This window comes from Oncorhynchus gorbuscha, linkage group LG03 (genome assembly GCF_021184085.1).
Source record: "Oncorhynchus gorbuscha isolate QuinsamMale2020 ecotype Even-year linkage group LG03, OgorEven_v1.0, whole genome shotgun sequence".
NCBI classification, from domain to species: Eukaryota; Metazoa; Chordata; class Actinopteri; order Salmoniformes; family Salmonidae; genus Oncorhynchus; species Oncorhynchus gorbuscha.
Window position 1 is genome coordinate 63,209,765 of NC_060175.1, and position 27,891 is coordinate 63,237,655.

The window sequence follows — 27,891 nt, forward strand, 5'->3', positions numbered from 1 at the left end:
ATGAACATTTGATCCCAAGTTTCCCCTCCTCTGTCTCGCTTTGATGATGTCATGTGGAGTTCTCTGGTCAACCAGTAAATCCACCCTGATTAAAGCTATGTGGTCTGTTCTGTTTTCTACCGTGACAAATTCTTTGATCTTGGAATAATACCATTTGGACTAATCCATTATTCATTTTAGGGGAGTGTGTCTGTGCCATATTGTACCTCAATGCTGTTGATGAGCTCCAGGCAGCGCAGGTCTCGGATGAAGGCCTGCTGAGAGAGAGAAACAAAAGGGAACTCCAGTCCTCGAGTATCCCCAACAGCACACATTTTTGTTGTAATCCTGGACAAAAACACCTGATTCAACTTGTCAAGGGCTTGATGATTAGTTGACAAGTAGAATGACACAATAAATTATGGGGAAGCCAGAGAATCCACTCACACCACATACTTAAGCTATTCTATCACATTGGTCAAACAAGCATAAGAGAGGTTCTTCATACAAATAGCATCAGGCTGCACCATCTAGTGATGAACACTAGCATTGCAGTGAAAAGGTGTGTGTGTGCTTCCGTGGGAGTATGTGCTTGTATGACCTTCTTAACAGTGACAGTCGAGCCCTTCCAGGGCATCCTTGGCCAGATCCCTACAGTCACTGTGAGTCATACACAGACAGGAGATCTGATAGACCTGCTTGAACATCCTTCTGGTACATAGGAGCCGACTGTGGAGAAGAGATGGGAAGGAAGGGGAAATCAGTCAATTCAACATACAATAAGAAAATGTAGAAACAGAACTAAATAGTGGAAAATAAAGCTCAGTTCTTTAAGTATTATTCTTCCCACCCAACGGTAACCTCCACGGTGGATATGGAGTAGACATACAGGCAGAAGATCTTGGAGCCATTGTAGCCCACCACAAAGCCCTGCAGCAGCTGCCTGACAAACACAGCATGCCCTCACATTAAGTGTTCCATGCTACGTTGTTAGCTTTGGGCTCCTGGGGAGTAGGGAAGGATGCTCATAGAACGAGGGCAAGTCAGGGGGAAAAGTAGGTGAAGGAAAAAGGGACAACCTTTGAACGATAATTTGAAAGTGAAGCCACCTCAACCTTGGCCTTAACTCTTGACGCCTGCCCTCTGACCTTAAAGAGCTGTACCTTAGTGTGGATGTCATTAAACCGGCAGGTGCTGTGTTCGTCCACCACTGCCAGCGTGCTGCGGGATGTACTCATGTCCAGACAACACACAGGTGTAGACTGCTTCAGCAGATTGATGGCAAACAGGTTGTCCACAAAGACCTTCAGGATCTGAAGAGAAAATGAATACCATTGGTGCAAGTTGGATTGGCTTGAGCCTCAGGAGATCTCAATAAGACTAACCTAGATAAATACAAGTTAGCTAAGACAGAAGTGTTTGTATCTGCCTTCTTCTTTAGCCCCACCAGTAGGCCCTCGCTGTCCGGTCGGCCACCAATGACTTTGATGTAGAGAATCAGAGACTCCATGAGCCACTATTACTTGGTACTGGTGAAGCACAAACACTGCATTGGTGAAGGACAGACACCACATATAAAATAATTTAAAGCTGAACCAATGTTCAATATAGTGTAAATCCACAAGAACTACGAGGAATAGCTGATAAGCAGCAGAGAGGCCAGGTTGAAGACATGAGACATGCAGCTCAAAAGGCTCCCCTATTGATCTTGATTAGGGACAATACAATGATCCTACCGAGACTAGCCTACAACAATGAATAATTGCATTATTGTTTTTAAGTGAGTACAAACTTCTACGCTAGGCTAAACTTCAGTGATTCCAGCGGCTATTCCTTGCCAACCTAGAAACTAACGCTTCAATATTTGTAATTTCACTTTTCAAATGTAACACCTTTTATGTGTGGCATAAACACAAGCAGTCACAAGGTTTTAATATGATTAGGCTCCTTCAAACGTCTCCTATAGGCTACCTGCACACATTCCTCAAAAATGTCATTCCAGCTTCCAAACTGTACCATCTGATGAATGGAAAGAGACATCTGTTACAAAACACCCAAAGGTTTAATGAGATTTGGAAACTGTGAAGTCAAGCATTCGACACCGAGTGCAAAGTAGGGAGGGATCTCATTTCTGTTGGTTGAGACTGACATAGTCTACTTGATTGTAGTGTTGAAAATGCAAACCATGATTTTGAAGCGCCCAAAGTCAGCATGCTTTGTTTGTTGGTTGTTTTATTTGAATTATTTAACTAGGCAAGTCAGTTAAGAACAAATTCTTATTTACAATGACGGCCTATCCTGGCCAAACCCTCCCCTAACCCGGACGACGCTGGGCCAATTGTGCGCTGCCCTATGGGACTCTCAATCACGGCTGGATGTGATGCAGCCTGGATTCGAACCATGGACTGCCTCTTGCACTGAGATGCAGTGCCTTAGACTGCTGCGCCAATCAGGAGAATTGGCAAAGAAACATGTTGGTGGTCGTCAAACCCTCAACCTTCTGGCCCGTAGCCCTGTGTGGCATTGACTGTCCCACAAAAGCATGCTGAAGTGGCGAAGTTGATATCCACATTTATAAACACTGGGTCGCTACAGTTATTGTTATTTTTGGACGTAAACATTATTTCGAGTTATTTCAATGAGGGGGAAGGGTCATGTGGGGGCATTTTTGTATGGCTGTCCCTTAATATATCCTTCTAATCTAACTATCCATATGTTTCATTCTCGTTCAATGCTATGTGAAGATAAGTCTGATTGTATTTGACACAGCCCATTCAGAGGTGAGACAGTCATACCAGAGAAACCATCAGCCTCAGTGGTGAAGCTGTAACGTGGCTTTTAGAGATCGATCTAAAGCATCTCTTTCACAGTTAACTCTAGACTACTCCCCTCCCCTTCTCTGTCAAACCCCAGAGACACAAACCAGGGAGGAAACCACCAGATACATCCAGCCAGGCTCCACAATGCTGTGGTGGTAACCACTCACTCTTCCCTGTCTCACTTAGGCTGTCTAATGGCTAAGGAGGCGGGGGAGAGACTCAGAGAGAGAACCCGTAAAGGAACACAGATACAGTTGAAGAAGGATAGGCAGAAAGATCTGGAGGACCACTGGGTCTAACCGTCCCTCTCTGGCCGTCCCTCTCTGGACTCTCTCTGGCCTCTCTCTGGCCATCCCTCTCTGGACTCTCTCTGGCCGTCCCTCTCTGGACTCTCTCTGGCCTCTCTCTGGCCGTCCCTCTCTGGACTCTCTCTGGCCGTCCCTCTCTGGCCTCTCTCTGGCCGTCCCTCTCTGGCCTTTCTCTGGCTGTCCCTCTCTGGCCGTCCCTCTCTGGCCGTCCCTCTCTGGCCTCTCTCTGCCCTTTCTCTGGCCGTCCATCTCTGGCCTTTCATGGGCTGTCCCTCTCTGGCCTCTCTCTGGCCGTCCCTCTCTGGCCGTCCCTCTCTGGCCGTCCCTCTCTGGCCGTCACTCTCTTGTCTCTCTCTGGCCTTCCTCTGGCCGTCCCTCTCTGGCCGTCCCTCTCTGGCCTTTCTCTGGCTGTCCCTCTCTGGCCTCTCTCTGGCCGTCCCTCTCTGGCCGTCCCTCTCTGGCCGTCCCTCTCTGGCCTCTCTCTGGCCTTCCTCTGGCCGTCCCTCTCTGGCCGTCCCTCTCTGGCCGTCTCTCTCTGGCCTCTCTCTGGCCGTCTCTCTCTGGCCGTCTCTCTCTGGCCGTCCCTCTCTGGCCGTCCCTCTCTGGCCGTCCCTCTCTGGTCGTCCCTCTCTGGCCGTCCCTCTCTGGTCGTCCCTCTCTGGCCTCTCTCTGGCCTTCCTCTGGCCGTCCCTCTCTGGCCATCTCTCTCTGGCCGTCTCTCTCTGGCCGTCTCTCTCTGGCCGCCTCTCTCTGGCCGTCCCTCTCTGGCCGTCCCTCTCTGGCCGTCCCTCTCTGGCCGTCCCTCTCTGGCCTCTCTCTGGCCGTCCCTCTCTGGCCGTCTCTCTCTGGCCATCTCTCTCTGGCCGTCCCTCTCTGGCCTCTCTCTGGCCGTCCCTCTCTGGCCTCTCTCTGGCCGTCCCTCTCTGGCCATCCCTCTCTGGCCTCTCTCTGATGTGTTTTAGAGCAGCGATGCAGCACTACACACTAATTCATTGGCTTTCCATCATCTTAATAGCATGATAATGTCTTTCTGTCACCAATGCATTAGTATAATTTACATAAGCCAAAGACGCTGCAGGTCAGTGTTATTGACTCAGGCCAAATAGTTTGTGTTGCACAGGAGGTTGGTAGCACCTTAATTGGGGAGGACGGGCTCATAGTAATGACTGGAACAGATTAAATGAAATAGTATCGAACTCATCAAACACATGGTCTCCTCCCCTCAGCAGCCCCCTGTGTTGTGTTTTGTTATGGCACTTTACGGAGTTGTTTGTCACCAAATGTTTGAGAAAAGCCTGAAGTGAAAAGCAAATCCGTAGAAAACAGTTATTAATCAATGTATTTAGTCTAAAAACAGCTTTAAATAACTGTACAAATACTACGACCATCTACTACCACAGTGTAAATGTGTTTGGGGGTAGATTTTGGACTGGGTATAAGTTCCACCTGACACAGGATGATGTGATCTGAGCAGACCACGAGCAGGTTGCACTCAAACTTCCTGCAGATCTTCTCCTTGATGCGGTTGTACATGTCGGAAGAGTCGTCAAAAATCGTAGATGAGGATCTTCTCAGGCAGCTGGATGGCCCGGCGGTTCCTGTTGATAGCTATCTTCTTATCCAGCTCTCTGCACTTCATCCTCACTGGGCATGGAGAACAGGTATAGTAAGCACAGGAAGTCCAGTCAAAAAATAACCACTAGCCCTAGCTTCACTTAACTCCTACACCCTTAGTGTTTACAGATCTGAAGGGACTGGATAGATCTGAGCATATGGGCTGGACTACATAGCCTTCTAATGGACTTCTTCAGGGAGCTTCTGCCATCCATTTCCATCAGATCTGCTAACACTGACAACGTAAGGGAGTTAAGGGAAGTACAATGTACTGTTTAAGTCAATCCACCTTTCTGTTCAGTGATGAGGTGCTGGAGGATGACACCGGTCATGCCGTCTCTGTAGGCGTAACGATCTTTGTACAGGCCATGCATCGTGCTGAAGATGAGCTGAAAGAAGGCTATGGTCTGTCCTGGAAGCCCAACACCTACACAGAAGACAAAGAGAGAACAATGTAACAGTGGTTCCCATTAACACTTCCATGAAAATACAGAGAGACAAAGTGTTCCTGTTGTTAGATCCCCGTCTAAGACAATGTGGAGATGTCAGCCAGGTAGAACCTAATGCTTTCTCGTGTGAGTTGCTAGTATTAATATAATATAAAATATTAAAGATATCAATGTAGTTTATTTTATATTACTTTCATGTACTCTATGGGTGATCACAGATACTTTTTCCACAAGTTAAAAAAAACTGATCTGTGAATTTATCCTAACGTGATATGTCGCATCAACACTTGATCTGACAGCATGACATCTATAGCGTTTACGTCAGTCGCATCTTATCATTTCCGTTCCGCGTTCTTCACAGCATGTCTTGGCACCATGTCAGCTGTTTTAAATTACAGCGTTCCAATACAGTACCCTTCAGACACACGCACACACACTCTCTCTCATACACTCTTACACAGTTACTCAAATGTACACACACACACTAAAAGCGACCCACCACATGTCCACACCCAGGAGCTCTGTTCCCGATGGTGCTGAGCCGCACCCAGTATTTGGTGTAGAGGGAGGCCTGCCTGTCCGAGCCGCCCATCACAATGTAATCCCACTTGGGAAAGTAGCTGACGCAGCAGGAGTCATAGATAGTTCTGTCCTTCCCAATCTGAGAGAGACAGAGGAACAGACATTGAAATAACAAGGAATTATACTTCATATTTATTGATCTTTAACTGAGCTATACTTGTCTAGGCCAATACTTCCCCTGACTGGGAGCAAGTCTCAAATGAATGTCCTAAAAATCATCTGTCCTCGGTTGCAATACTCACACAACAACTGTTCGTCGGGGGCTTCATGAAATTGGGTTCCATGGCCGAACAGCAACACACAAGCCTAAGATCACCATGTGCAATGCCAAGCATCGACTGTAGTGGTGTAAAGCTTGCCGCCATTGGACTCTGGAGCAGTGGAAACACGTTCTCTGGAGTGATGAATCACGCCCTCACCATCCGGCAGTCCGAAGGACGAATCTGAGTTTGGCGGATGCCAGGAGAACCCTACCCAATGCATAGTGCCAACTGTAAAGTTTGGTGGAGGAGGAATAATGGTCTGGGGCTGTTTTTCATACTTCGGGCTAAGCCTTTTAGTTCCAGTGAAGGGAAACCTTAATGCTACAGCATACAATGACATTCTAGATGATTCTGTGCTTCCAACTTTGTGGCAACAGTTTGGGGAAGGTCCGTTACTGTTTCAGCATGGCAATGCCCCGTGCACAAAGCGAGGTCCATACAGAAATGGTTTGTCGAGATCGGTGTGGAAGAACTTGACTGGAATGCACAGAGCCCTGATCTCAACCCCATCAAACACCTTTGGGATGAATTGGAACGCCGACTGTGAGCCAGGTCTAACCGCCCAACATCAGTGCCCAACCTCAATAATAGTCTTGTGGCTGAATTGAAGCAAGTCCCTGCAGCAATGTTCCAACATCTAATGGAAAGCCTTCCCAGAGGAGTGGAGGCTGTTATAGCAGCAAAGGGGGTAATCCATCTTAATGCCCATGACTTTGGAATGAGATGTTCGACGAGCAGGTGTCCACATACTTTTTAGTCATGTAGTATATTTTAAAAACAACTTGAGTAATTCTAATAATTTGATATTAATGAGGATGGGCACATGCATTTATTACAGAAAATAAAACATATACAGTGTATTGGGAAAGTATTCAGACCCCTTCTCTTTTTCCACATTTTGTCATGTCACAGCCTTATTCTAAAATGGATTAAATTATTATTATTCCTCCTAGGAGTCTTAACATGTTCGATACCAATGTTCTTCATCTCAGAGAGCTGATTTTGTGACGAGCCTCCATGAAATGCGCAGCAGCACAGGGTGTCTCTGGTCAAGAGTTCCTATATGAACCCTGTGTTCTGCTATCCTTGTTTTCAGAGCTCATTAAAAAAAATCCTACACAGCATTGACCACAAATACACTTGACTAGGCATACCACGTTGTTTGTAGAACACCTAATGATGCCTTGCCCATGATAGGGTGATTGAACATTTCTTCGTAAAGTTTCAGTGGGTCTGTAATTACCGTCCGGCACATTGACTAGGAAGGTGCTACGTGGTGCTGGTGGAAGATCCATCCTCATTTAACTGATGTTGGAGGCGTGTCTGAAGACGACCTGCGGGGTTCTTTAAATGTATTTTCTAGTTATGGATCGGTGTTCAAGATGAGCCAGCATTTTTTTATGATATGGTCCAACTATTTGCCAAGGTTGTATTGAACTCACTGGTCAGGGGGGTGGGGTGGTTTGGGCGTGAGGCTGTCATCCTGGGTCATATCTTTGTATCAGGAATATGGCATCATTTGAAATGTGGTCTCACCCATTAAAACAGGGAAGTTTCTCTCATATTTATGGTCCACAGTGTCTGAGCCAAGGCTTTCTCCAGACCACGACCTAGTAGACACATCAAAGCTTACAGTCCTTAGCAATCCCGTTAAGCTCCTGACCAAACAGATGGAAAAACACATACACACTCTCTTGTTTCTAAATGGGCTCTATTGTTCTGGCACTTGAAGTCCATTTGCGCAACGTCATATCAGTTCCCGACTGTGCATCTGGTTCTCCTCACTCTGAAAAATAACCTCCTGACAGTCCATTCTTTTGCCCTGAAATAAAATAATTTTAGACAACCTCCCTTTTTTTATTACAGATTATTCCCAGCATGGTAATCAAACCAGCATGTTCACTGAAACCGATGAACAGCCCAGTGACAACACGAGACTAAAGTTCCATGGCAGGGTAATGAAAAAAAGTGCATATTTGTCTGTACTTACAGTATTACCCAGGGGGATATGGGGGAGGAGTAGTGAGAGGATCATTATTAAATGCTAAACAGGATCACCTCCAGTCCAGTGTTATGGTTTCAATAGTGCCTGACAGGCTGATTGCATACAGGCCTTAAAGGCCTAATGAAGTGTTATCAATACATTATGGTGGCCTGTGGTTTATGTGTTATCGCTCGTTGCCACAGCAATGGGAAAGTGTGATAACACCCAGGCCAATCACCGCTGCCCACCTGGGAGCAGAGCCTCAAACCCTGTGGTCGTAACCATAGGCCTTTGATCTCTACATAACGACCATTCGGTGTATTGCTGTGCTACACACTGATATACGTTGGATTGTCAATCATTATTTTCTATGATACTATGATACTATTTTCTATGATACTTTCTATGAAGCAAATGTTTTAAAAAATCACGACTGCATTTTCTACGAGATAGGCTACTTGTCTAACATAGCATATCTATTAATTTGCTGTGGAAACAAACTCTAAATGTTTATCCCATATGTAACCAATATCCAGATGGCCAGTAGGAGGCAAAAACATTTACTACATTTTAGACAGGGGTGAGTAAACTTTTTGGTTTAAGGGCCACATCGGTGTTTTGAAATTCAATGAAGGGCCACAGATTTTTGGGGGGTTGTTTTTTGTTTGTCAAAATCAATGTGGATCAGAAAAAGCACAGTTATTTGAAAATATATAGATCCGTTATAATTTTTACCTAATTTCTTTCAGTGGGTCATTGTGCTCATCCCTGAGAGAGACACGCCACAATGAGTCTTTCCCTGAGTTTTGATGTTTACCTCCCTTCCTTCATGCATGCAGTGGTCTTGATCAGAGAACAGTCCCTGCAGCAGGGGCTCCCCTCCCCTCCTCTCCCTGCCTGCCTCTCTTTCTCCAGCTACCTAGCTCAGCACCAGGTGCTCTACCCTGCTGATGCAGCTCTGCCTGCTCTGGCTGTAGGGGGCGTCGGTGAGCAGGCACAGGGGCTCTGGCATGCTGCTGTCCAGATCCACTTCCACTGCCTCATCATCCTCTTCCTCACAGAACGGCACCCACTTCCACCAGTCCCTGTCAGAGCTCGCTTGGTCAAACATTGACACCTACTGGCTGTCTACAGGAAATGCATTGGACTTCTGATGTCCCAAAAAAAACTCTCAACCGCACTCACAAGTATGTCTATTTTCTCCGATTTCCTCTCCGTTCGCGCTGTTGATGTCCAACAGGTTGCTGTCCAACAGGTTGCTGTCCAACAGGTTGCTGTCCAACAGGTTGCTGTCCAACAGGTTGCTGTCGTGTAGGACTGTTTACAGGATCGCTTGTGCGCAGACTCCGTTCTCTGTTTCCTGTCCTGTCTCTTGTGCTGCGTTCTGCGCATGGCATGTGTGAGTCAAGCGGAATCGCTCATAAGCTCGTTCACACACTTCACAGCCCAGCGCACAATATAATTTATCCAAAGATGTTATGTCTCGTGACAATTTTATTCAACTCGATCTTCAAATAACATACCAATAGAGATGAACCATTCATCCAGAACAGCACGTGATCACGAGGTATGTAAAGAAGCACAGTTGAATCGACTATCAAGAAGGTCAACCAATCTGCAACTGTTGAGCTGCTTAGCTAGCTAATTAGTCACCTATTTGTCCAAACCATGCTATTCCATATAAAATAAAATATAATTAAAATATGATTTGATAGACAGGGTGAGGAGTTGACTATTCTGATCCATCTTTTTGTTTGTGGCAGCAAGGTATAGAGCTCCAGATGCCTTAAGAAGATGTTAGCAGATAAGAGGACCAGAGCAGGATCTCAGCCTCATGAAACCCAGCTTGTGACACCTGTCTGAGACAGACATCCTCTACGCTCCAGAGTGTGGACAATATGCTATCACTGGATTATCATATGTATCAGGCTAAAACTGAGCCTACTGTTGATACAACCTGTGCTTCCCCTACGGACAACAACATAGTCACAACCAGGCTCAAAAACAATGACCTCAACACAGAGAACCCCGTCACTGACACACATTTGAATCCTAATTCTGACACAGACACTATGGCTGTTCTAGGTTCAGATATGAGAGTTACCAAAGAGGTTGATCCCAATACAGTCAAGAGACAGCGGAGCAGACAGGAAGATGAGGAGTCGTGCCCGCCTTCTAGTATGCCGCCGGGCTGGGTGAGAGTAGTGAGACGGAGAAAAAGTGGGAAGACTGCAGGCAAAATGGACATCTATATAACAAGGTGATTCTGATTTTTGCTTCTTCACTAGTTACTCTCCATTCTCTCATTGCATGTAAAACATCCCTGAAGTGTGTGTATCTTACTGCCAGGGCCAGGGGCTAAGTGCATTGCAGATATCCTATGATCAATGATTCTAGTCCCCAGGGACAGAGGTTCCGGTCCAGGGCGTCTCTTCAAGCTTTCCTTCTCAGAGATGCAGGAGGGGATCTACAGATAGATGACTTTGACTTCACCAAAGCCAAGAGTGGCATTGTAGCTGTGACTCCGCTGCCAAGCCAGGAGAGACAGAGGAAAGTTAATCAGAAAGACACACGTCATACCTCAGAGGCCAATATCAAAGAAGACCGGCAGAACACAGAGGAGAATATGGAAGAGGGTAGAATATTAAGCCTGCCTCCAAATAACACAAAAATAGCAAATTCCGCAAAATCCTGCAAGCAGAGGACCAGACCCAGAGACAAGAGAACGATAATAACTAATCTGAGGCCTGACATGCCTCCTCACCTGGCAAGGGGGAATCACAGACCGGCAGCTGGGAGAGGCTCAGAAACGGGCCAAACATCAGACACAAATGAAGACATCAAAGAGACAAACATACAAGCCTCTGTGAGAAGGGGTGAGGATGATGAGACTGAGAGGCGTCTGAAGGTCGTGGCGGTAGTTGACGATGTCATACTGGAGAAGAGCCCCCAGAGGAGGCCGGGGCTGCTGAGAGAAAAGCTGCTCAGGCTGGCCCCGCCCACTGATTTACAAGATGCTCTCATTGGTCGAGAAGAACAGCTTCCTGTGTCACTGTTACTTGTCCCAGTCCTTAGGGTGCAGTCTGCTTCTGAGAGTGAGGGGGAGGCTGAGTCTGAGAGTGTGGGAGTGGGGGAGACTGAGGGAGTGGAGAATATAGAAGCAGAGGTGCATGACGAAGAGCTGCCATCTCCCCAGACCACTGGAGAGCGCTGTATACCACTGAAAGATTCCCAGAGCAGTATGTATCAATTTTCTCTACTGTGCATTGTGCTATCTGAGTTATGATGCATAATGTGCATTGACTGTGATGCCTAGATAGGGAACCTCCATGGTTTCAGTGTACTGACCCAAGAGAATAACATGTTTAATGTGTGTAGTGGTGCCTGTTGTTCCTGTTCTGCCCAGAACTGTTAGGAGAGAAACGGAAGACCAGTCCTTATTTCAGCCGGAAGTCAATGAGAGATGGTAATCATTTCATAAATGTTAGAATTTAACAGAACTTGCCATTCTTGGAGAAAAATGTAAGTCAAATAAAAAATGGTTTATTTATGTCCGAAACCCCTTATGTCCACACACAGGTCTAAGCCCCCCCAGGAGGAAAGCCTTAAGGAAGTGGACCCCTCCTCGCTCCCCTTCCACCTGGTGCAGGAGACCCTTTTCCACGACCCTTGGAAACTCCTGATAGCCACCGTGTTCCTCAACAAAACCAGCGGTGAGACACACAAACACACACAAAGGCTCAAACACACACATCTACAATAACGACATTGGAATTATCTCACACAGTCTCTGTTCTGTGTTCCTTTTCAGGTAAAATGGCCATCCCGGTGTTGTGGCAGTTCTTTAAGCTTTACCCATCAGCGGAGGAGACCAGGGGGGCAGAGTGGAAGCCCCTGTCTGTGCTGCTGAGATCTTTGGGCCTGTATGAACTGCGAGCCAAAATCATCATCAGGTTCTCTGGTGAGTCACTGTTCCCATCTCCACCTGTGGATCCAAGAGATGATCCACTGATTTCCCTCCTAGAAAGTGAGATTTTAGTTTTAGCTGAAACGAGGAGGACGACTGGGTTGTCCTATCCTCCAAGTGTTAGGTGTGTTTGTTTTTGCCAGCACCTGAGAAATAATGGGGATGTTATGCAGATGTTATGCATCTCTTATAGAGGTCAACCGATTAATCAAAATGGCCGATTAATTAAGGCTGATATCAAGTTTTCATAACAGTCGGAAATCGGTCTTTTTGGACACCGATTTGGCCTATTAAAAAAAGTATAATTTTTACACCTTTATTTAATTAACTAGGCAAGTCAGTTAAGAACACATTCTTATTTTCAATGACGGCCTAGTAACAGTGGGTTAACTGCCTCGTTCAGGGGCAGAAAGACAGATTTTCACCTTGTCAGCTCGGGGGATTCAACCTTGCAACCTTACAGTTAACTAGTCCAACGCAATTAACGACCTGCCTCTCTCTCGTTGCACTCCACAAGGAGACTGCCTGTTACGCAAATGCAGTAAGCCAAGGTAAGTTGCTAGCTAGAATTAAACTTATCTTATAAAAAAACAATCAATCATAATCACTAGTTAACTACACATGGTTGATGATATTACTAGATATTATCTAGCGTGTCTTGTGTTGCGTATAATCTGACTGAGCATACAAGCACACACACAAGGCTCAAACACACGCATCTACAATAATGTAATACAAGTATCTGACTGAGGGGTGGTAGGCAGAAGCAGGCGAGTAAACATTCATTCAAACAGCACTTTCGTGCGTTTTGCCAGCAGCTCTTCTTGTGCGTCAAGCATTGCGCTGTTTATGGCTTCAAACCTATCAACTCCCGAGATGAGGCTGGTGTGACCGAAGTGAAATGGCTGGCTAGTTAGCGCGCGCTAATAGCGTTTCAAACTTCACTCGCTCTGAGCCTTGGGTGGTTGTTTCCCTTGCTCTGCGTGGGTAACGCTGCTTCGATGTGGTGGCTGTTGTCGTTGTGTTGCTAGTTCGAGCCCAGGGAGGAGCGAGGAGAGGGACTGTTACACTGGCAATAATAAAGTGCCTATAAGAACATTGAATAGTCAAAGGTTAATGAAATAGTCCTATACTAACTACAACCTAAAACTTGGGAATATTGAAGACTCATGTTAAAAGGAACCACCAGATTTCATATGCTCTAATGTTCTGAGCAAGGAACTGAAACGTTAGCTTTCTTACATAGCACATATTGCACTTTTACGTTCTTCTCCAACACTTTGTTTTTGCATTATTTAAACCAAATTGAACATGTTTCATTATCTACTTGAGGCTAAATTGATTTTATTGATGTGTTATATTAAGTTAAAATAAGTGTTAATTCAGTATTGTTGTAATTGTCATTGTTACAAATACATTTTTTTTTAAATCGGCCGATTAATCGATATTAGCTTTTTTGGTCCTCCAATAATCGGTATCGGCATTGAAAAATCATAATCGGTCGACCTCTAATCTCTTATGCAGATGAATACCTGACCAAGCAGTGGCGCTACCCTATAGAGCTGCATGGGATTGGGAAGTATGGCAATGACTCCTACAGGATCTTCTGTGTAGAGGAGTGGAGACAGGTGAGTGAGTCACAGACCCCATAGTAGGTTGTTACATCCAGTTTATAGTGTATTTTCCCTTTAGCAAAGATGACAACTGTTGTTACACCAACATTTAAATAATAATGGTCCTTCTGTAGCTCAGTTGGTAGAGCATGGCGCTTGTAACGCCAGGGTAGTGGGTTCGATCCCCGGGACCACCCATACGTAGAATGTATGCACACATGACTGTAAGTCGCTTTGGATAAAAGCGTCTGCTAAATGGCATATATTATTATTATTATTAATAGATCCAGATATAGTCAACTAGAGATATTGCCCTTGTGTGTATTTACATAGGTTGAACCCCAGGACCACATGCTGAACAAGTACCATGCTTGGCTGTGGGAGAACCATGAGAGGTTGGGAATCTGAACCATGAGGAACTGCGATGTCACAACCTGTTTTATCAGTGGAAGAATGTTCTAGTTCTTAAATCATTAGGCTTATAACCTGACATATCGGTATCTCTCTTGGACAACAATTGTTACTCAACATGATTCTATTAAAGAAATTGTTTTATCATGTTTTAAAAGCCGAATGACTCATTTACATTGAATTGGACTTTGATGTTGTGCCTCTGGAAAAACAACAGATAAACTGTGTTCCTTTTTGCGTGTATTGAATCGTCTCCATCTGTCTAGCTGTGTAGCCATGCTCTGACAATAGCTCGCCCAGCCCTATTTCACATGCTAATACATTTCTTTAGGAGAGCACCAGTGCATTTAGTTACGCTAGGCTCCAGCTTTATTCTCTGTCTGCACACGAGTAACCTGATTCCCAGGGCAACCGTTGCCACCGCAAAACACCCAAGTGAGTGCATTTGTTTGTACTATTTCTATTTGAATCCAAGTCTTTTCATAGTCATTAAAGTAAATATTTGAAAAGGAAGTAGTTTGCATGTAATTAATTCAACTTGACTGTTTTGACAGTGTCAGTAGTAAGAAGAGAGCTTGGTTGTAAAAGTTAAGACAGAGCCTTTAGAAGTTTTTCGATGCACAAGGACCGGACTCCACTGCTGGGGAAACACAAGGCACAGCCCTGTCTACGGAATGAAACTTCGTAAGAAAACTTTGAAAACAGCTTTGACGTTTTAAATTGTTTTTAATTAATGGTTTTCTATCAGTTTGAACTGTGCATGTTTGAACCGTTCAGTGTTTATACTGTGCATTATTCTTCTTTTCATTACCACAGCTGCTGTTTGCTTGAATTCCACAGCTCTGTCTATTCCTCGATCCACACCTGTCCGCCAAAGTCGCTACCTTATGGTCACTCCCCTGACATTGCCCATCATCATCTCACCTGCCTCGGCAGCACTGTCAGTCAGCCAGGTGTGAATTGACTCTAAGATAAAGCAAATTCAAGTGTTATAAATATTTTGGCCTGCCGTGTGAACTTCCTATCTGGTCGGCAGTCTGTCCCCAGACTGGACCCCCTCCATCCTCCTCTGGCCAATAGACGGACTGTCAGCCTGGAGACCCCTGCTGTGCATCACCACAACCACCAGAGGGCACTGGTTATGCAGAGAAAGGAGCACTATAGGTGACTCCAGTAGTAAAACATAAACCCTGATGCCAGTCTGTTTCTGCATTTTCTGACACTTTGGAGAATAATATAAATATCACATTTCTGCCAATTAATATTTTTTCTCTGGGGCTTCGTTAGGTATCACCAAGTGTGGCGGAAGCCATTCTACGGATCCTGCACTGAAAGAGAGGAGTACAGGTAAAAGCATCCTCGTCTGAATGATTCATTTCCCTCCCATATCTAGGTGCGATTCTGGCTTCCATCATATTGTTTATAAATCTCTAGATTTTCCAGATCGGAGGTACGTCAGCAGCTGAAGAGGCAGATGGAGGAGAAGAGGGCGGGGCTGATGCTGAAGTTGACCAGTAAGGCAGAGGAGGCTGAGTTTTTACAGGAAGTGGATCGCTTGGCTCTGTCCAGTGAGAAACAGCAGAGGATCCAGCACAGCAGAGCGATGAGCCACTACAGAGATGAGAACAAGAAGGTAATACACCAGGGATCATCAACTAGCGGATGGTCGGGGGGCCGGAACAGGCAGGGTCAGCAGGTAGCCTAGCGGTTAAGAGTGTTGGGCCAGTAATTCAAAGGTCAATGGTTTGAATCCCAGAGCAGACTAGGTGAAAAATCTGTAAATGTGCCCTTGAGCAAGGCACTTAATCCTAATTGCTCATGTAAGTTGCTCTGTATAAGTGTCAACTAAAATGTAAAATAAACATAATTACAAATCATTTGTAGACTGCATATTGACCGCAAGAAGCCTAAAGAGATGTTTGACTAAAACAATTATTTTAAACCTTGCTTATTTGTATACGATCCACATGTCTCTTATGTGTGGAATACTTGAACAGATTTCTTAAATTAAAATCACATGGAGCGGATTTCCTGGTGTTTTTACAGTCTCTGTCCAACAATAAATAGTTTTTAAAAACTTTATCAATATATATATTTTTCCAGACAACTTGGGGGGCCAAATAAAACAACCCACGGGCCGCCAGTTGGGGAACACTGTAACACACACAACGTACTAATGGCTGGAGCAGAATGGTATCGAACACATGGTTTCCATGTGTTTGATGGCATTTCATTTGCTCTGTTCCGGCCATTATTACATGCTGTCCTCCCCTCAGCAGTCTCCGCTGACATCGTCCTAATGTGATATTTTTTTTACTCATACTCTTCTCTTTTGTGTGTGTGGTATAGCTGATGGAGCAGAGCTCCAGGGCACTGATTCGCTCTCAGGAGGCCCTGATGGAGAGAGAACTGCTACGCCACAACCCCATTAATTGGAGCGGCACACTGAAATAGAAGCACACACCTGTTCACACATTTTCTCTTTTTCCATAGCTAGCTTTATAGGGGACTTCACTATTTTTAGGGTTATTTAATTAGGCAAGTCAGTTACGAACAAATTCTTATTTACAATGACGGCCTACCCCAGCCAAACCTGGCTGGAATCGAACCAGGGTCTGTAGTGACACTTCTAGATGCAGTGTCTTAGATAGCTCCTGAGTGGCGCAGCGGTCTGTTTCCTTAAAATGGCTTTCATCTATCGCCTACATGCAACAGCAGTGTTTTATAGTAAGGTCTTCAGCAATGAGCAGCAGTAGTTCAAATTAAATTGCTTTTAGTTCATTTCAACATGTCAAATAAAAATGGTGAAAGGATATTGTAAAGAAAATAGCACTCTGGGGGGGAAAAAATGTTTTTAAATAATGGTCATAATGCAAGAAAGTGCAGCTGGGAATCTTAGGCCTAACATACACACATGCTGGTTCTGGAACCTAAGGACATGATTAAAAATAAAAGGTATATTTTGAATAAATGTTTTATTCTAAGCGCACTAGCTTTAGTAGATACTCAGGATGAGGGTGGAACAACGTGTTGGGATTGAGTGGATGCACATGTTGACAGTTCTGACTTGTGCTTTGTACAGTCGTGGCAAAAAGTTGAGAATGAGAAATTAATTTCCAAACTTTGCTGGTTCACAGTGTCTAGATATTTTTGTCAGATGTTACTAGGGAATACTGAAGTACAATTACAAGCATTTCAGAGGTGTCAAAGGCTTTTATTAACAATTACATGAAGTTGATGCAGAGTCAATATTTAAAGTGTTGACCCTTCTTTTCAAGACCTCTGCAATCCACCCTGGCATGCTGTCAATTAACTTCTGGGCCACAGTCACTGTTAGCGGCCCATTCTTGCATAATCAAGGCTTGGAGTTTGTCTAAATTTGTGGGTTGTTTGTCCACCCGCCTCTTGAGGATTGACCACAAGTTCTCAATGGGATTAAGGTATGGGGAGTTTCCTGGCCATGCACCCAAAATATCAATGTTTTGTTCCCCGAGCCACTTAGTTATCATTTTTGCCTTATATGTCAAGGTGCTCCATTATGCTGGAAAAGGCATTGTTCGTCACCAAACTGTTCCTGGATGGTTGGGAGAAGTTGCTCTCGGAGGATGTGTTGGTACCATTCTTTATCCATAGCTGTGTTCTTAGGCAAAATTGTGAGTGAGCCAGCTCCCTTGGCTGAGAAGCAACCCCACACATGAATGGTCTCATCTCAGGATGCTTTACTGTTGGCATGACACAGGACTGATGGTAGCGCTCACCTTGTCTTCTTCGGACAAGCTTTTTTCCGGATGCCCCAAACAATCGGAAAGGGGATTCATCAGAGAAAATGACTTTACCCCAGTCCTCAGCAGTCCAATATTTTGCAGAATATCAGTCTGTCCCTGATATTTTTCCTGGAGAGAAGTAGTTTCTTTGCTGCCCCTTGACACCAGGCCATCCTCCAAAAGTCTTTGCCTCACTGTGCGTGCAGATGCACTCACACCTGCCTGCTGCCATTCCTGAGCACGCTCTGTACTGGTGGTGCCCAGATCCCGCAGCTGAATCAACTTTAGGAGACGGTCCTGGTGCTTGCTGGACTTTCTTGGGCGCCCTGAAGCTATCTTCACAACAACTGAACCGCTCACCTTGGAAGTTCTTGATGATCTGATAAATGGTTGATTTAGGTGCAATCTTACTTGCCCGTGAATCCAGTTTTGTGCAAAGCAATGATGACGGAATGTGTTTCCTTGCAGGTAACCATGGTTGACAGAGGAAGAACAATGATTCCAACCACCACCCTCCTTTTGAAGCTTCCAGTCTGTTATTCGAACTCAATCATCATGACAGAGTGATCTCCAGCCTTGTCAACACTCACACCTGTGTTAACGAGAGAATCATGTCAGCTGGTCCTTTTGGGTCACAGCTGAAATTCAGTGGAAATGTTTTTGGGGGATTCAGTTTATTTGCATGGCAAAGAGGGACTTTGCAATTAATTACAATTCATCTGATCACTCTTCATACCATTCTGGAGTATATGCAAAGTGCCATCATACAAACTGAGGCCGCAGACTTTGTGAAAATTAATATTTGTGCCATTCTCAACTTTTGGCCACGACTGTACAGTACCCCATTTTGCCTGGTGCTGATCACACACAAACAGATACAGAATAAAAATCTTTAAAAGGTTTTTGCAAAAAAAAATAATTTCAGAAATGAATTATTGCAAAACAATACAATGGGTGACATCTTCACGAGGACTGCTGCCTTTTACTCTCTTGCTTTCTCATGCACACTGCTCAGGCACAAGGGTTTGGGGTGGTGACACAGAAGTGATGATCCTTGTATTCTGGTTGAACAGTTTAAGGGGGAAACAAGCAGTTCTATAAAGTTCAGTTTTTCATGCCCATCAGGATAATAAATACATACAGTATCGCCTTTCTCATGCATTCATACAGTAAGAATACGTTTGTGCAAAAACACAGTAGGGACGCGATTATAAATAGTGTTATAATATTGGACATAATTTCACTGGTGCAACAGGGAGCATCTGTCCTTTCCTACACATTTCCCATGTCCACTATAGCAGCAGTCTTTAGTGCTTCAACACCCCACTGACCATCCCATATCACCTTCCATTACCAGGGAAATACCGCTGTTCCTCAGTATACGGTGAAATGATGAACAGTAGAATACTGATGAGGTAAGAGGGGTAAGCTAAGAAGTTTGGGTTGGGATGTGTGGAAATGGACAGACATCATTTTGGAGCAATATTTTGCTCAGTAGAAGATACAAATGCATAATAACTTGGTAACAATCAGTAGTGGTCTTATCAGACCTGCACTCCCTCCCTTTTCATCATGACAGAGTGATCTCCAGCCGTGTCCTCGTCAACACTCACACCTGTGTTAACGAGAGAATCATGACAGCTGGTCCTTTTGGGTCACGGCTGAAATTCAGTGGAAATGTTTTTTTGGGGGATTCCATGAGTTGAGAGGCTTGGGTTTTGGTCTCTCATATCAGTGCAGAAAGACAGTCCAGTGTCTTTTCAGTGTTCTTGGATCAAGTAGTACCCGGTCTTCTATATTCATTCCTCCATTGAGCGCTCTAATTTCACTAAGCTCCAAGGTCTCTTATCTCAAAGGTTCACAATCCAGAAGACCCACAATCATCCCAAGCCAACACCCCCAAAATAGTATAGTACATCCCTGATTGGCTAGCATTCCTGTAGCCGTCACCCCTCAGTATTTGTCGCCCTCATTGGTTTGCATTCAAGAGTTCCTTCCTCTGTCCTGTATCCCTAGCTCCTGGTAGGCTAGCGTCCCTTTAGGAAGCCGTCCAGCATGCGGTCGCCCTTCTCTGACAGCCAGTATCCGGCCATGGCGGCCACGCCCCCGATGAAGATGGCGGTAAAGACCATGTCGCCCTTGGCGGCGAGCGTTGCTAGGGCACAGATGACCACGCCAAAGAACATCTGCTGCAGGACCAGGACCTCGTCATCAGTCTTGTCATCAAACAGACCCTTCTCTGGACCACCTGATGGAGCGATCGCGAGGAAGAGAGAAATGTGATGCTGTGGGGTGGAGGTCATGCAGACATAACTATCACATGTTTGTGTATGTGTATGTCACTTACTCAGCGGATGGTTCTCCACACAGATGCTGTCTCTACGAATGAAGCCGTCAGCACATTCACAGCGGAAGGACCCCTCGTCATTGAAACACGCCTCATTCAGCCCTGGACATGCTATCGCCCTCTCACTACACTCATCCACATCTAGGTGGGAGAGAAAGAAAAGCGGGACAGAGTGACCCGCATGACAAGAGTGTATAATACAAGTAGGTGAGAAAGTCCGACTGCTTTAATAAAAGGTTCATCTGATTGGCTGAATCAGGGACGCAAGTTTGGTTTTAGAAGTGGGGCAGACATAATTGTTTTATTCAGTCAGATTAACACGCCAAACAGCCTACCCGACCACTCGGAGGAGTCCGTATGGTCCTAAAGCACTCCGTTGTCTTGTTTTGTATCACATTCCAATGATAAAACTGTGGTGGGCAAAAATGTCATTTCAGAACGTGGGGGGGGCATGTCCACCCAGTCACCAGTGAACGTTGCGCCCCTGAGCAGAATCATATAGTAAAGGGAGCCACAGCCGGGTTCCCTCACCGAGACATTTGGCTCCTCTGAGCTTGTATCCCCGAGCACATTTCTTACAGCGGGCTGGACCACTGCCCATACAGCCCACACATGCCTGGCACAGACAAGAGAGGACAGAGAACTGGGTCAGCACACAGGTCTACCAACAACAAACAGGATTAGTCATTACTCTGTTACTAGCAGATAGTAGAGGGAAAGCATACAGTACCTCTGCACTCGTACGATCCATCTGTGTTGTGGCAATAGGTGTTGGAGGAACATCGAGCCAGCTCTGTGCCACACTCATCAGTGTCTGGAAACCACACACACAGCAGGAGTTAAACAGGCACAGTACGAAAACCAACGGACGACATTAGGCTTGAACAAACACACACACAAGCCAAATACTCATCAACACACTTGTTGTCATGGAAGAGCCACCCAGGTTTGCATTCCAGACATTTGTAGTTCTCTGGCCCTGAGCACTTTTTACAAGAGCGGTAGCATGCTGAAGACAATACACAGAGGATAAATTAGTATTATAAAAAAAAATTCACCTTTATTTAACCAGGTAGGCTAGTTAAGAACAAGTTCTCATTTGCAACTGCGACCTGGCCAAGATAAAGCATAGCAGTGTGAACAGACAACACAGAGTAACACATGGTGTAAACAATAAACAAGTCAATAACACAGTAGAAAAAAAAGAGAGTCTATGTACATTGTGTGCAAAAGGCATGAGGAGGTAGGCAAATAATTACAATTTTGCAGATTAACACTGGAGTGATAAATGATCAGATGGTCATGTACAGGTAGAGATATTGGTGTGCAAAAGAGCAGAAAAGTAAATAAAAACATTGTGGGGATGAGGTAGGTAAAAATGGGTGGGCTATTTACCGATAGACTATGTACAACTGCAGCGATCGGTTAGCTGCTCAGATAGCAGATGTTTGAGGTTGGTGAGGGAGATAAAAGTCTCCAACTTCAGCGATTTTTGCAATTCGTTCCAGTCACAGGCAGCAGAGAACTTGGAACGAAAGGCGGCCAAATGAGGTGTTGGCTTTAGCGATGATCAGTGAGATACACCTGCTGGAGCGCGTGCTAAGGGAGGGTGTTGCCATCGTGACCAGTGAACTGAGATATGGCGGAGTTTTACCTAGCATGGACTTGTAGATGACCTGGAGCCAGTGGGTCTGGCGACTTATAGCGAGGGCCAGCCGACTAGAGCATACAGGTCGCAGTGGTGGGTGGTATAAGGTGCTTTAGTGACAAAACGGATGGCACTGTGATAAACTGCATCCAGTTTGCTGAGTGTTGGAAGCTATTTTGTAGATGACGTCGCCGAAGTCGAGGATCGGTAGGATAGTCAGTTTTACTAGGGTAAATTTTGCGGCGTGAGTGAAGGAGGCTTTGTAACGGAATAGAAAGCCGACTCTTGATTTTATTATCGATTGGAGATGTTTGATATGAGTCTGGAAGGAGAGTTTACAGTCTAGCCAGACACCTAGGTACTTATAGATACATATTCAAGGTCGGAACCATCCAGGGTGTTGATGCTAGTCAGTCGAAAGCCTTGGCAAGGTCGATGAAGACGGCTGCACAGTACTGTCTTTTATCGATGGCGGTTATGATATCGTTTAGTACCTTGAGCGTGGCTGAGGTGCACACCCGTGACCGGCTCGGAAACCAGATTGCACAGCGGAGAAGGTACGGTGAGATTCGAGATGGTCGGTGACCTGTTTGTTGACTTGGCTTTCGAAGACCTTAGATAGGCAGGGCAGGATGGATATATGTCTGAAACAGTTTGGGTCCAGGGTGTCTCCCCCTTTGAAGAGGGGGATGACTGCGGCAGCTTACCAATCCTTGGGGATCTCAGACGATATGAAAGAGAGGTTGAACAGGCTGGTAATAGGGGTTGCGACAATGGCGGCGGATAGTTTCAGAAATAGAGGGTCCAGATTGTCAAGCCAGCTGATTTGTACAGGTCCAGGTTTTGCAGCTCTTTCAGAACATCATTTGGGTAAAGGAGAACCTGGAGAGGCTTGGGCGAGTAGCTGCGGGGGAGGGGGGGTGAGCTGTTGGTCGAGGTTAGAGAGCATTCTACATGAGATTGCTTGATAATATATGAGCCAGGCTGTCTGGTTGATGATCTACCTGCACAGCCTGGTGTGCTGTGATTGGAGCTCTTCTCTCTGTAATAGCCGTCTGCACAGCTCTGACACAGCTGACCGAAGTACCCCGGGTCACACACGCACTCTCCATCTCCCAGACGCGTTGCCCTCTCCTTCACAGCGGCCCAGACCACCACACACCCCTCCAGGACCAGACAGACACTCTGCAGCACAACAACAACACACGGTTAATACAGTGACTGTGTGTGTGTGTGTGGTGTTCAGTACCTCTGCAGTCTGGTCCAAAATGTCCCGGGGGACAGCAGAGCGGGAGCTCTTCTATACACAACCACTCAAATAGGTCTGGAGCCTCTTGCTGCCTACGCACACAGAGACAGACAGTGACAAGATCAGTGATGAGAGGAAGGACAAGCACACACAAACAAATAACATACTGCTTAGGTGTGCATGTAAATTAACACAGAACAGTTACAGTGCTGTGAAAAAGTATTTGCCCCGTTTGATTCTCTATGTTTGCATATTTTTATAATGTTATCAAATCTTATTGTAGAATAATAGTGAAGACGATAAAAACTATGAAGTAACCAAAAAAAAAAGTTGTTAAACAAATCAAAATTTAGATTCTTAAAAGTAGCCACCGTTTACGTTGATGACGGATTGCAATTCTTGGCATTCTTCTCAACCAGCTTCATGCATTTCAAATAACAGGTTTGCCCTGTTAAAAGTTAATTTGTGGAATTTCTTTCTTAATGAGTTAGAGACAATCAGTTGTGTTGTGACAAAGTAGGGGTTGTAAAATACAGAAGACAGCCCTATTTGGTAAAATACCAAGTCCATATTATGGCAAGAACAGCTCAAATAAGCAAAGAGAAACGACAGTCCATCATTACTGCAAGTCAGTCAATACGGAAAATTTCAAGAACTTTGAAAGGTTTCTTCAAGTGAAGTCACAAAAACCATTCATCGCTATGATGAAACTGTCTCTCGAGGAACGCCACAGGAAAGGAAGACCCAGAGTAATCCTCTGCAGCAGAGGATCAGTTCATAAGAATTAACTGCATCTCAGATTGCAGCCCAAATAAATGCTTCAGAGTTCAAGTAACAGACACATCTCAACATCAACTGTTCAGAGACTGCGAATCATTCTACAGCGATACACCATCCCATCTGGTTTGCATTTAGTGGGACTATAATCATTTGTTTTTCAACAGGACAATGACCCAACACACCTCCAGGCTGTGTAAGGGCTATTTGACCAAGAAGGAGAGTGATATAATACTGCATCAGATGACCTGGCCTCTGCAATCACCTAACCCAATTGAGATTGTTTGGGAGGAGTTGGACTGCAGAGTGAAGGAAAAGCAGCCAACAAGTGCTCAGCACATGTTGGAATTCCTTCAAGACTGTTGGAAAAGCATTCCAGATGAAGCTGGTTGAGAGAATGCCAAGAGTGTGCAAAGCGGTCAAGGTAAAGGGTGGCTACTTTGAAGAATCAAAAATATTTTTAGATTTGTTTAACACTTGTTTACTACATGATTCCATGTGTTATTCCATAGTTGATGTCTTCACTATTATTCTACAATGTAGAATAGTAAAAATAAAGAAAAACCCTTGAATGATTAAGTGTGTCCAGACTTTTGACTGGTACTGCATTTAACGCATTTACAGTCAGATACAAACATACACACTGTGGCATACATACCGGTGGAACCACCATGTCTCCACTTGGTCCTCAATCTGCTCCAGCAGTTTGTTACAGTATGTCTGATTTCTCACACGCTGCCTCCACTATCTTCAGCAACCTGGTTTCACTGAGAATGAGAGGGGAAGAGTGAGCGAACATAGCACAGATAAAACAAATACTACACCCTTATATCCTCCATTATGCACTCAAGAAGTATCACACACACAATTATGAGAGGCTGTACTGTCTAAGAACATAGGGGTGATAGAGGAAATTATGTTTGAAATGACTAATTATGTATACATTCCAATCAGAAACTGACTAATCCAAATGCTATAATGTACTGTCCCTCTTGTTCTCTTTCACAATTGTATATAATGTAATCAGGAAGTTTAGTAACAATTGAAGGTCTGTTCTTTAAGTTCATTCAGGTGGTGGGAACGGGCCATCTCCAAAATGGTCGGGAATGTTGATTTATGCTGACTGGCCTTGACTTCGTGCTGATAACGCGGAGGAGGCTTGAGAATTAGAGGGGCCCTCTGTTTGTGAAACGGAACGTTTGGAAAACGCTGACGTCATTTTCAGTTTATAACCTGTGGTAATGTGTGTGAGCATGGAGTACTCATCAAGAATAAATGCTGAACTTGTTTTTAAGACTTGGTCTCTTGCTAATTCATGCAAATGATAAACTTACAACTTATCATGAATTAGAAATGAGTGCGAATTGAATTGATTTTGGCAATAAAACATAAAGGGGATTAAAAATTCCTCTATCAAGGGGTACTAAGCCCTTGTCTTGTCTGCCTTGACTTAATAAGAAGGAGAACAGAATCAGGTCAGAGGAATCAAATTCAAGCCTTTATAGTGACAATGGTGCAGGTAGTGCACCATATTCATTTATTTATTTTCCCTTTTATTTAACTATGCAAGTGGGTTAAGAACAAATTCTTATTTTCTTGAAGGGACATGCTAAGGCTTGTCCCTTCAACTACATGCTAAGGCTTGTCAGAGATTAGTAGGCCTTGTGGACTTGCCACTGCATAAACACAGATGTTAGACTGTAGGTCCTAAAGACTGCTTATTCGTAGAGATTCTAGAGACATAGGCATAGTGGGGCCAATAGTACCTGCGAGCATATTTAGCCAGATTTTCCTCCTCCCAAGCAGTGTTGCCACCCCCAAGATTCTTATTGGATGTTTTATCCAGTCCCTGAAAAACAAAGACCATCAGGTGAAGACAGAACAGCAAGGAGAGTAAAATAGCAGCTACCGACAAGAGCAAAACAGATACAAAAACAGACCAACAGACCAACAGATACAAAAACGCACAATGTGACCGACAAACTAACAAAGAGGGAGTACAGGAAGAGAGACAACTTCTACCTTGATGAAGCTGTCAGTGAGCTTGCGGCAGGTCTGGCATGGTGCAGTCTGTACTCGAACCACAGACAACACAGAAAAGAGTACCAGGGCAGGGAGCAGGGGCCACAACCACGACATGGCTTGGACTACCTACCACTCAGCCACGGGGGACAGAGGAGATTCAGTACAAAGTAGTTGACCCTAACTACTGATACACAGTCCGATATTTCTTCATCACAGTGGTCATGTCACGATTTGTTACGGTGTCTTTAAATCAACCTAGTCATTTATCATACTTTGAGAACTGCTGTGTACAATGATGGGCAGCAGGATTAAATAAAGTGTGTGAAAAGAAAGGAGGATGAGTTATATACTTTTTTTGTAAACAATGCAGTGCCACTTACTTACTCTCTCTAATCATAGCTATGTATTGCCAAATCGAGTTGGATCCTGTTAAGGATAAGCCTAATTAATGATGATTATTTTACATCGCTTCTGCTGCTTAGCAAAAACATAGCTAGTTAAATTCTTAGCTAGGTACGGAGCTCACTAACGTTGTTGTCCTGACTGAGCCATCTAGGCTGTGGTCCAGAGGATCATCATCATCATCATTCTAGCTAGTTAACGTTAGCCAAGGTCCCGTTCGCAGTCACATCCAATATGATCAGATCATCAGATCTGCGCAAGTAATATGAGATGCTGCCCACTGTACACTGCAGGACAGAACATGTACTGTAAATGTAGAAAATATAATTTAACAGTGTTGGGGAAGCTACTCTGAAATCATAGTTTACCAAATTACCAATTACTGGAAGAAGTTAAGCTTTAGACTAAAAATAGACTAAAAATTTAGACTAAAAATTGCAAGAACAGAAAGTGTCATTTCAAGTGAGGAAATTCTTGCCTACTATATATTTTGAGCAAGAAATTAGCTAATTAAAAAAAAGTAATTAACTACTGAAAACACTACCGAGATTTAGATTTAGTTAAACTACCACCAAGCTATGACCAAATGTTGTTTAATTAGTAGTTGAGCACCAAGCTGGGGTTGACAGGAGCACAAAAGTGAATCACTTACAATATTTACAAGTCATGCTCAACTTTGTAGAATAGCTCTACAAAGGTACAGTTTCAATAAGCCACCATCTCCGCAAGTCCTTATGTCCAGTATCTGATTATAGTATACTGTATAAGTGCCACAGTTACCGTCCTGTAGCAAAAGCCCCTGGTTCCTTCCTAGCCTCTCATGTCCTCTCAGACTATCCTGCTGGTCTTGGTGTCAGGACTAGACGGTGGGGTACTGAGACACGGCTCCAGAGGCACAGACTCCCAGGGGTCCTCCACCCCTGCACCAACACAGTCCTGTGGCAGCCCTGCAAGCCGTAACACTGCTGAACCCCCCGCAAACCCTCTCAGCCCCCCAGCAAGTACCCGTGAGGCTGCCCTGTGCCCCCCTGCCAGTGGCCATGAGCCTGCTCCACTACTTCGCCACAAAGCCAGTTCAGTCAGGAAGCCCAGGCCCTGGGAGGGGAGGCTGAAGAGCGGCAGCCCCCTGTAGAGCTCAGGCAGGGGGCAGCGGGGCAGCCTCCACAAGGAGGCCGGAGGGGCAAAGACTCAAACTGCACCAGGGTGAAGTTTTCACCGGCGCGGCCCTGCAGATAGTTCACAGAATGCAAGTGAGTGAAGCGCTGAAGACATACAAATATGGAGAACGACACCCCTCCACAGACTCCATCCTCTTCACACCCACTCCCCCGGAGTGTCCCTCTCCCAGGCTGCCTGGGTCAGCACCAGCACTACTTTGACCCCGGTCTCTGCAGGCAGTCCAGCCGGGAGTGGAGCCATGAAACAGGTCTGAGGACACTGAGCTCAGCCTGGCTCCACAGGTCAACAGACACACTGATGCCCAGAGAAGACAGGAATGAGCCCAAACGACACTCCAGTCCCGACAGAGCCTGATCGCTGTCAGGAGGGTACAGCAACACGATATTGCTGCCTCCTACTGCGCCTGAGAGAGGGGGTTGTAGAGAAAAGGGAGGGAGAGGGAAGGAAATCAAGAGAGAGAGTGCTTATTTTTCTAAAACATGAAGAAAGTGTTTAATTGGACTCATATTAA

General features: G+C 45.0%; 1 protein-coding gene and 3 pseudogenes across 4 annotated transcripts; 2 read left to right on the top strand and 2 right to left on the bottom strand.

Annotated features, from left to right (window-relative positions):
• Nucleotides 1-584: 584 nt before the first annotated feature.
• LOC124017365 lies at nt 585-5,693 on the bottom strand (annotated as a pseudogene).
• Nucleotides 5,694-9,374: 3,681 nt separating this feature from the next.
• Nucleotides 9,375-14,138, top strand: LOC124031680 (annotated as a pseudogene).
• Nucleotides 14,139-14,292: 154 nt separating this feature from the next.
• LOC124031681 lies at nt 14,293-17,244 on the top strand. 4 transcript variants are annotated; one of them, XM_046343239.1, is made up of 7 exons: nt 14,293-14,424; nt 14,544-14,673; nt 14,806-14,942; nt 15,026-15,153; nt 15,277-15,336; nt 15,424-15,622; nt 16,339-17,244. In XM_046343239.1, exons 2-7 carry the CDS (start codon nt 14,664-14,666, stop codon nt 16,441-16,443), a joined length of 639 nt encoding a protein of 212 aa, XP_046199195.1. In that variant the 5' UTR covers nt 14,293-14,424; nt 14,544-14,663; the 3' UTR covers nt 16,444-17,244. The 4 variants fall into 4 exon arrangements, with proteins under 4 accessions (XP_046199195.1, XP_046199197.1, XP_046199196.1 ...); XM_046343241.1 differs by having other exon boundaries at nt 14,830-14,942; XM_046343240.1 differs by having other exon boundaries at nt 14,372-14,673; nt 15,433-15,622.
• Nucleotides 17,245-18,631: 1,387 nt separating this feature from the next.
• Nucleotides 18,632-26,622, bottom strand: LOC124017377 (annotated as a pseudogene).
• Nucleotides 26,623-27,891: the final 1,269 nt, after the last annotated feature.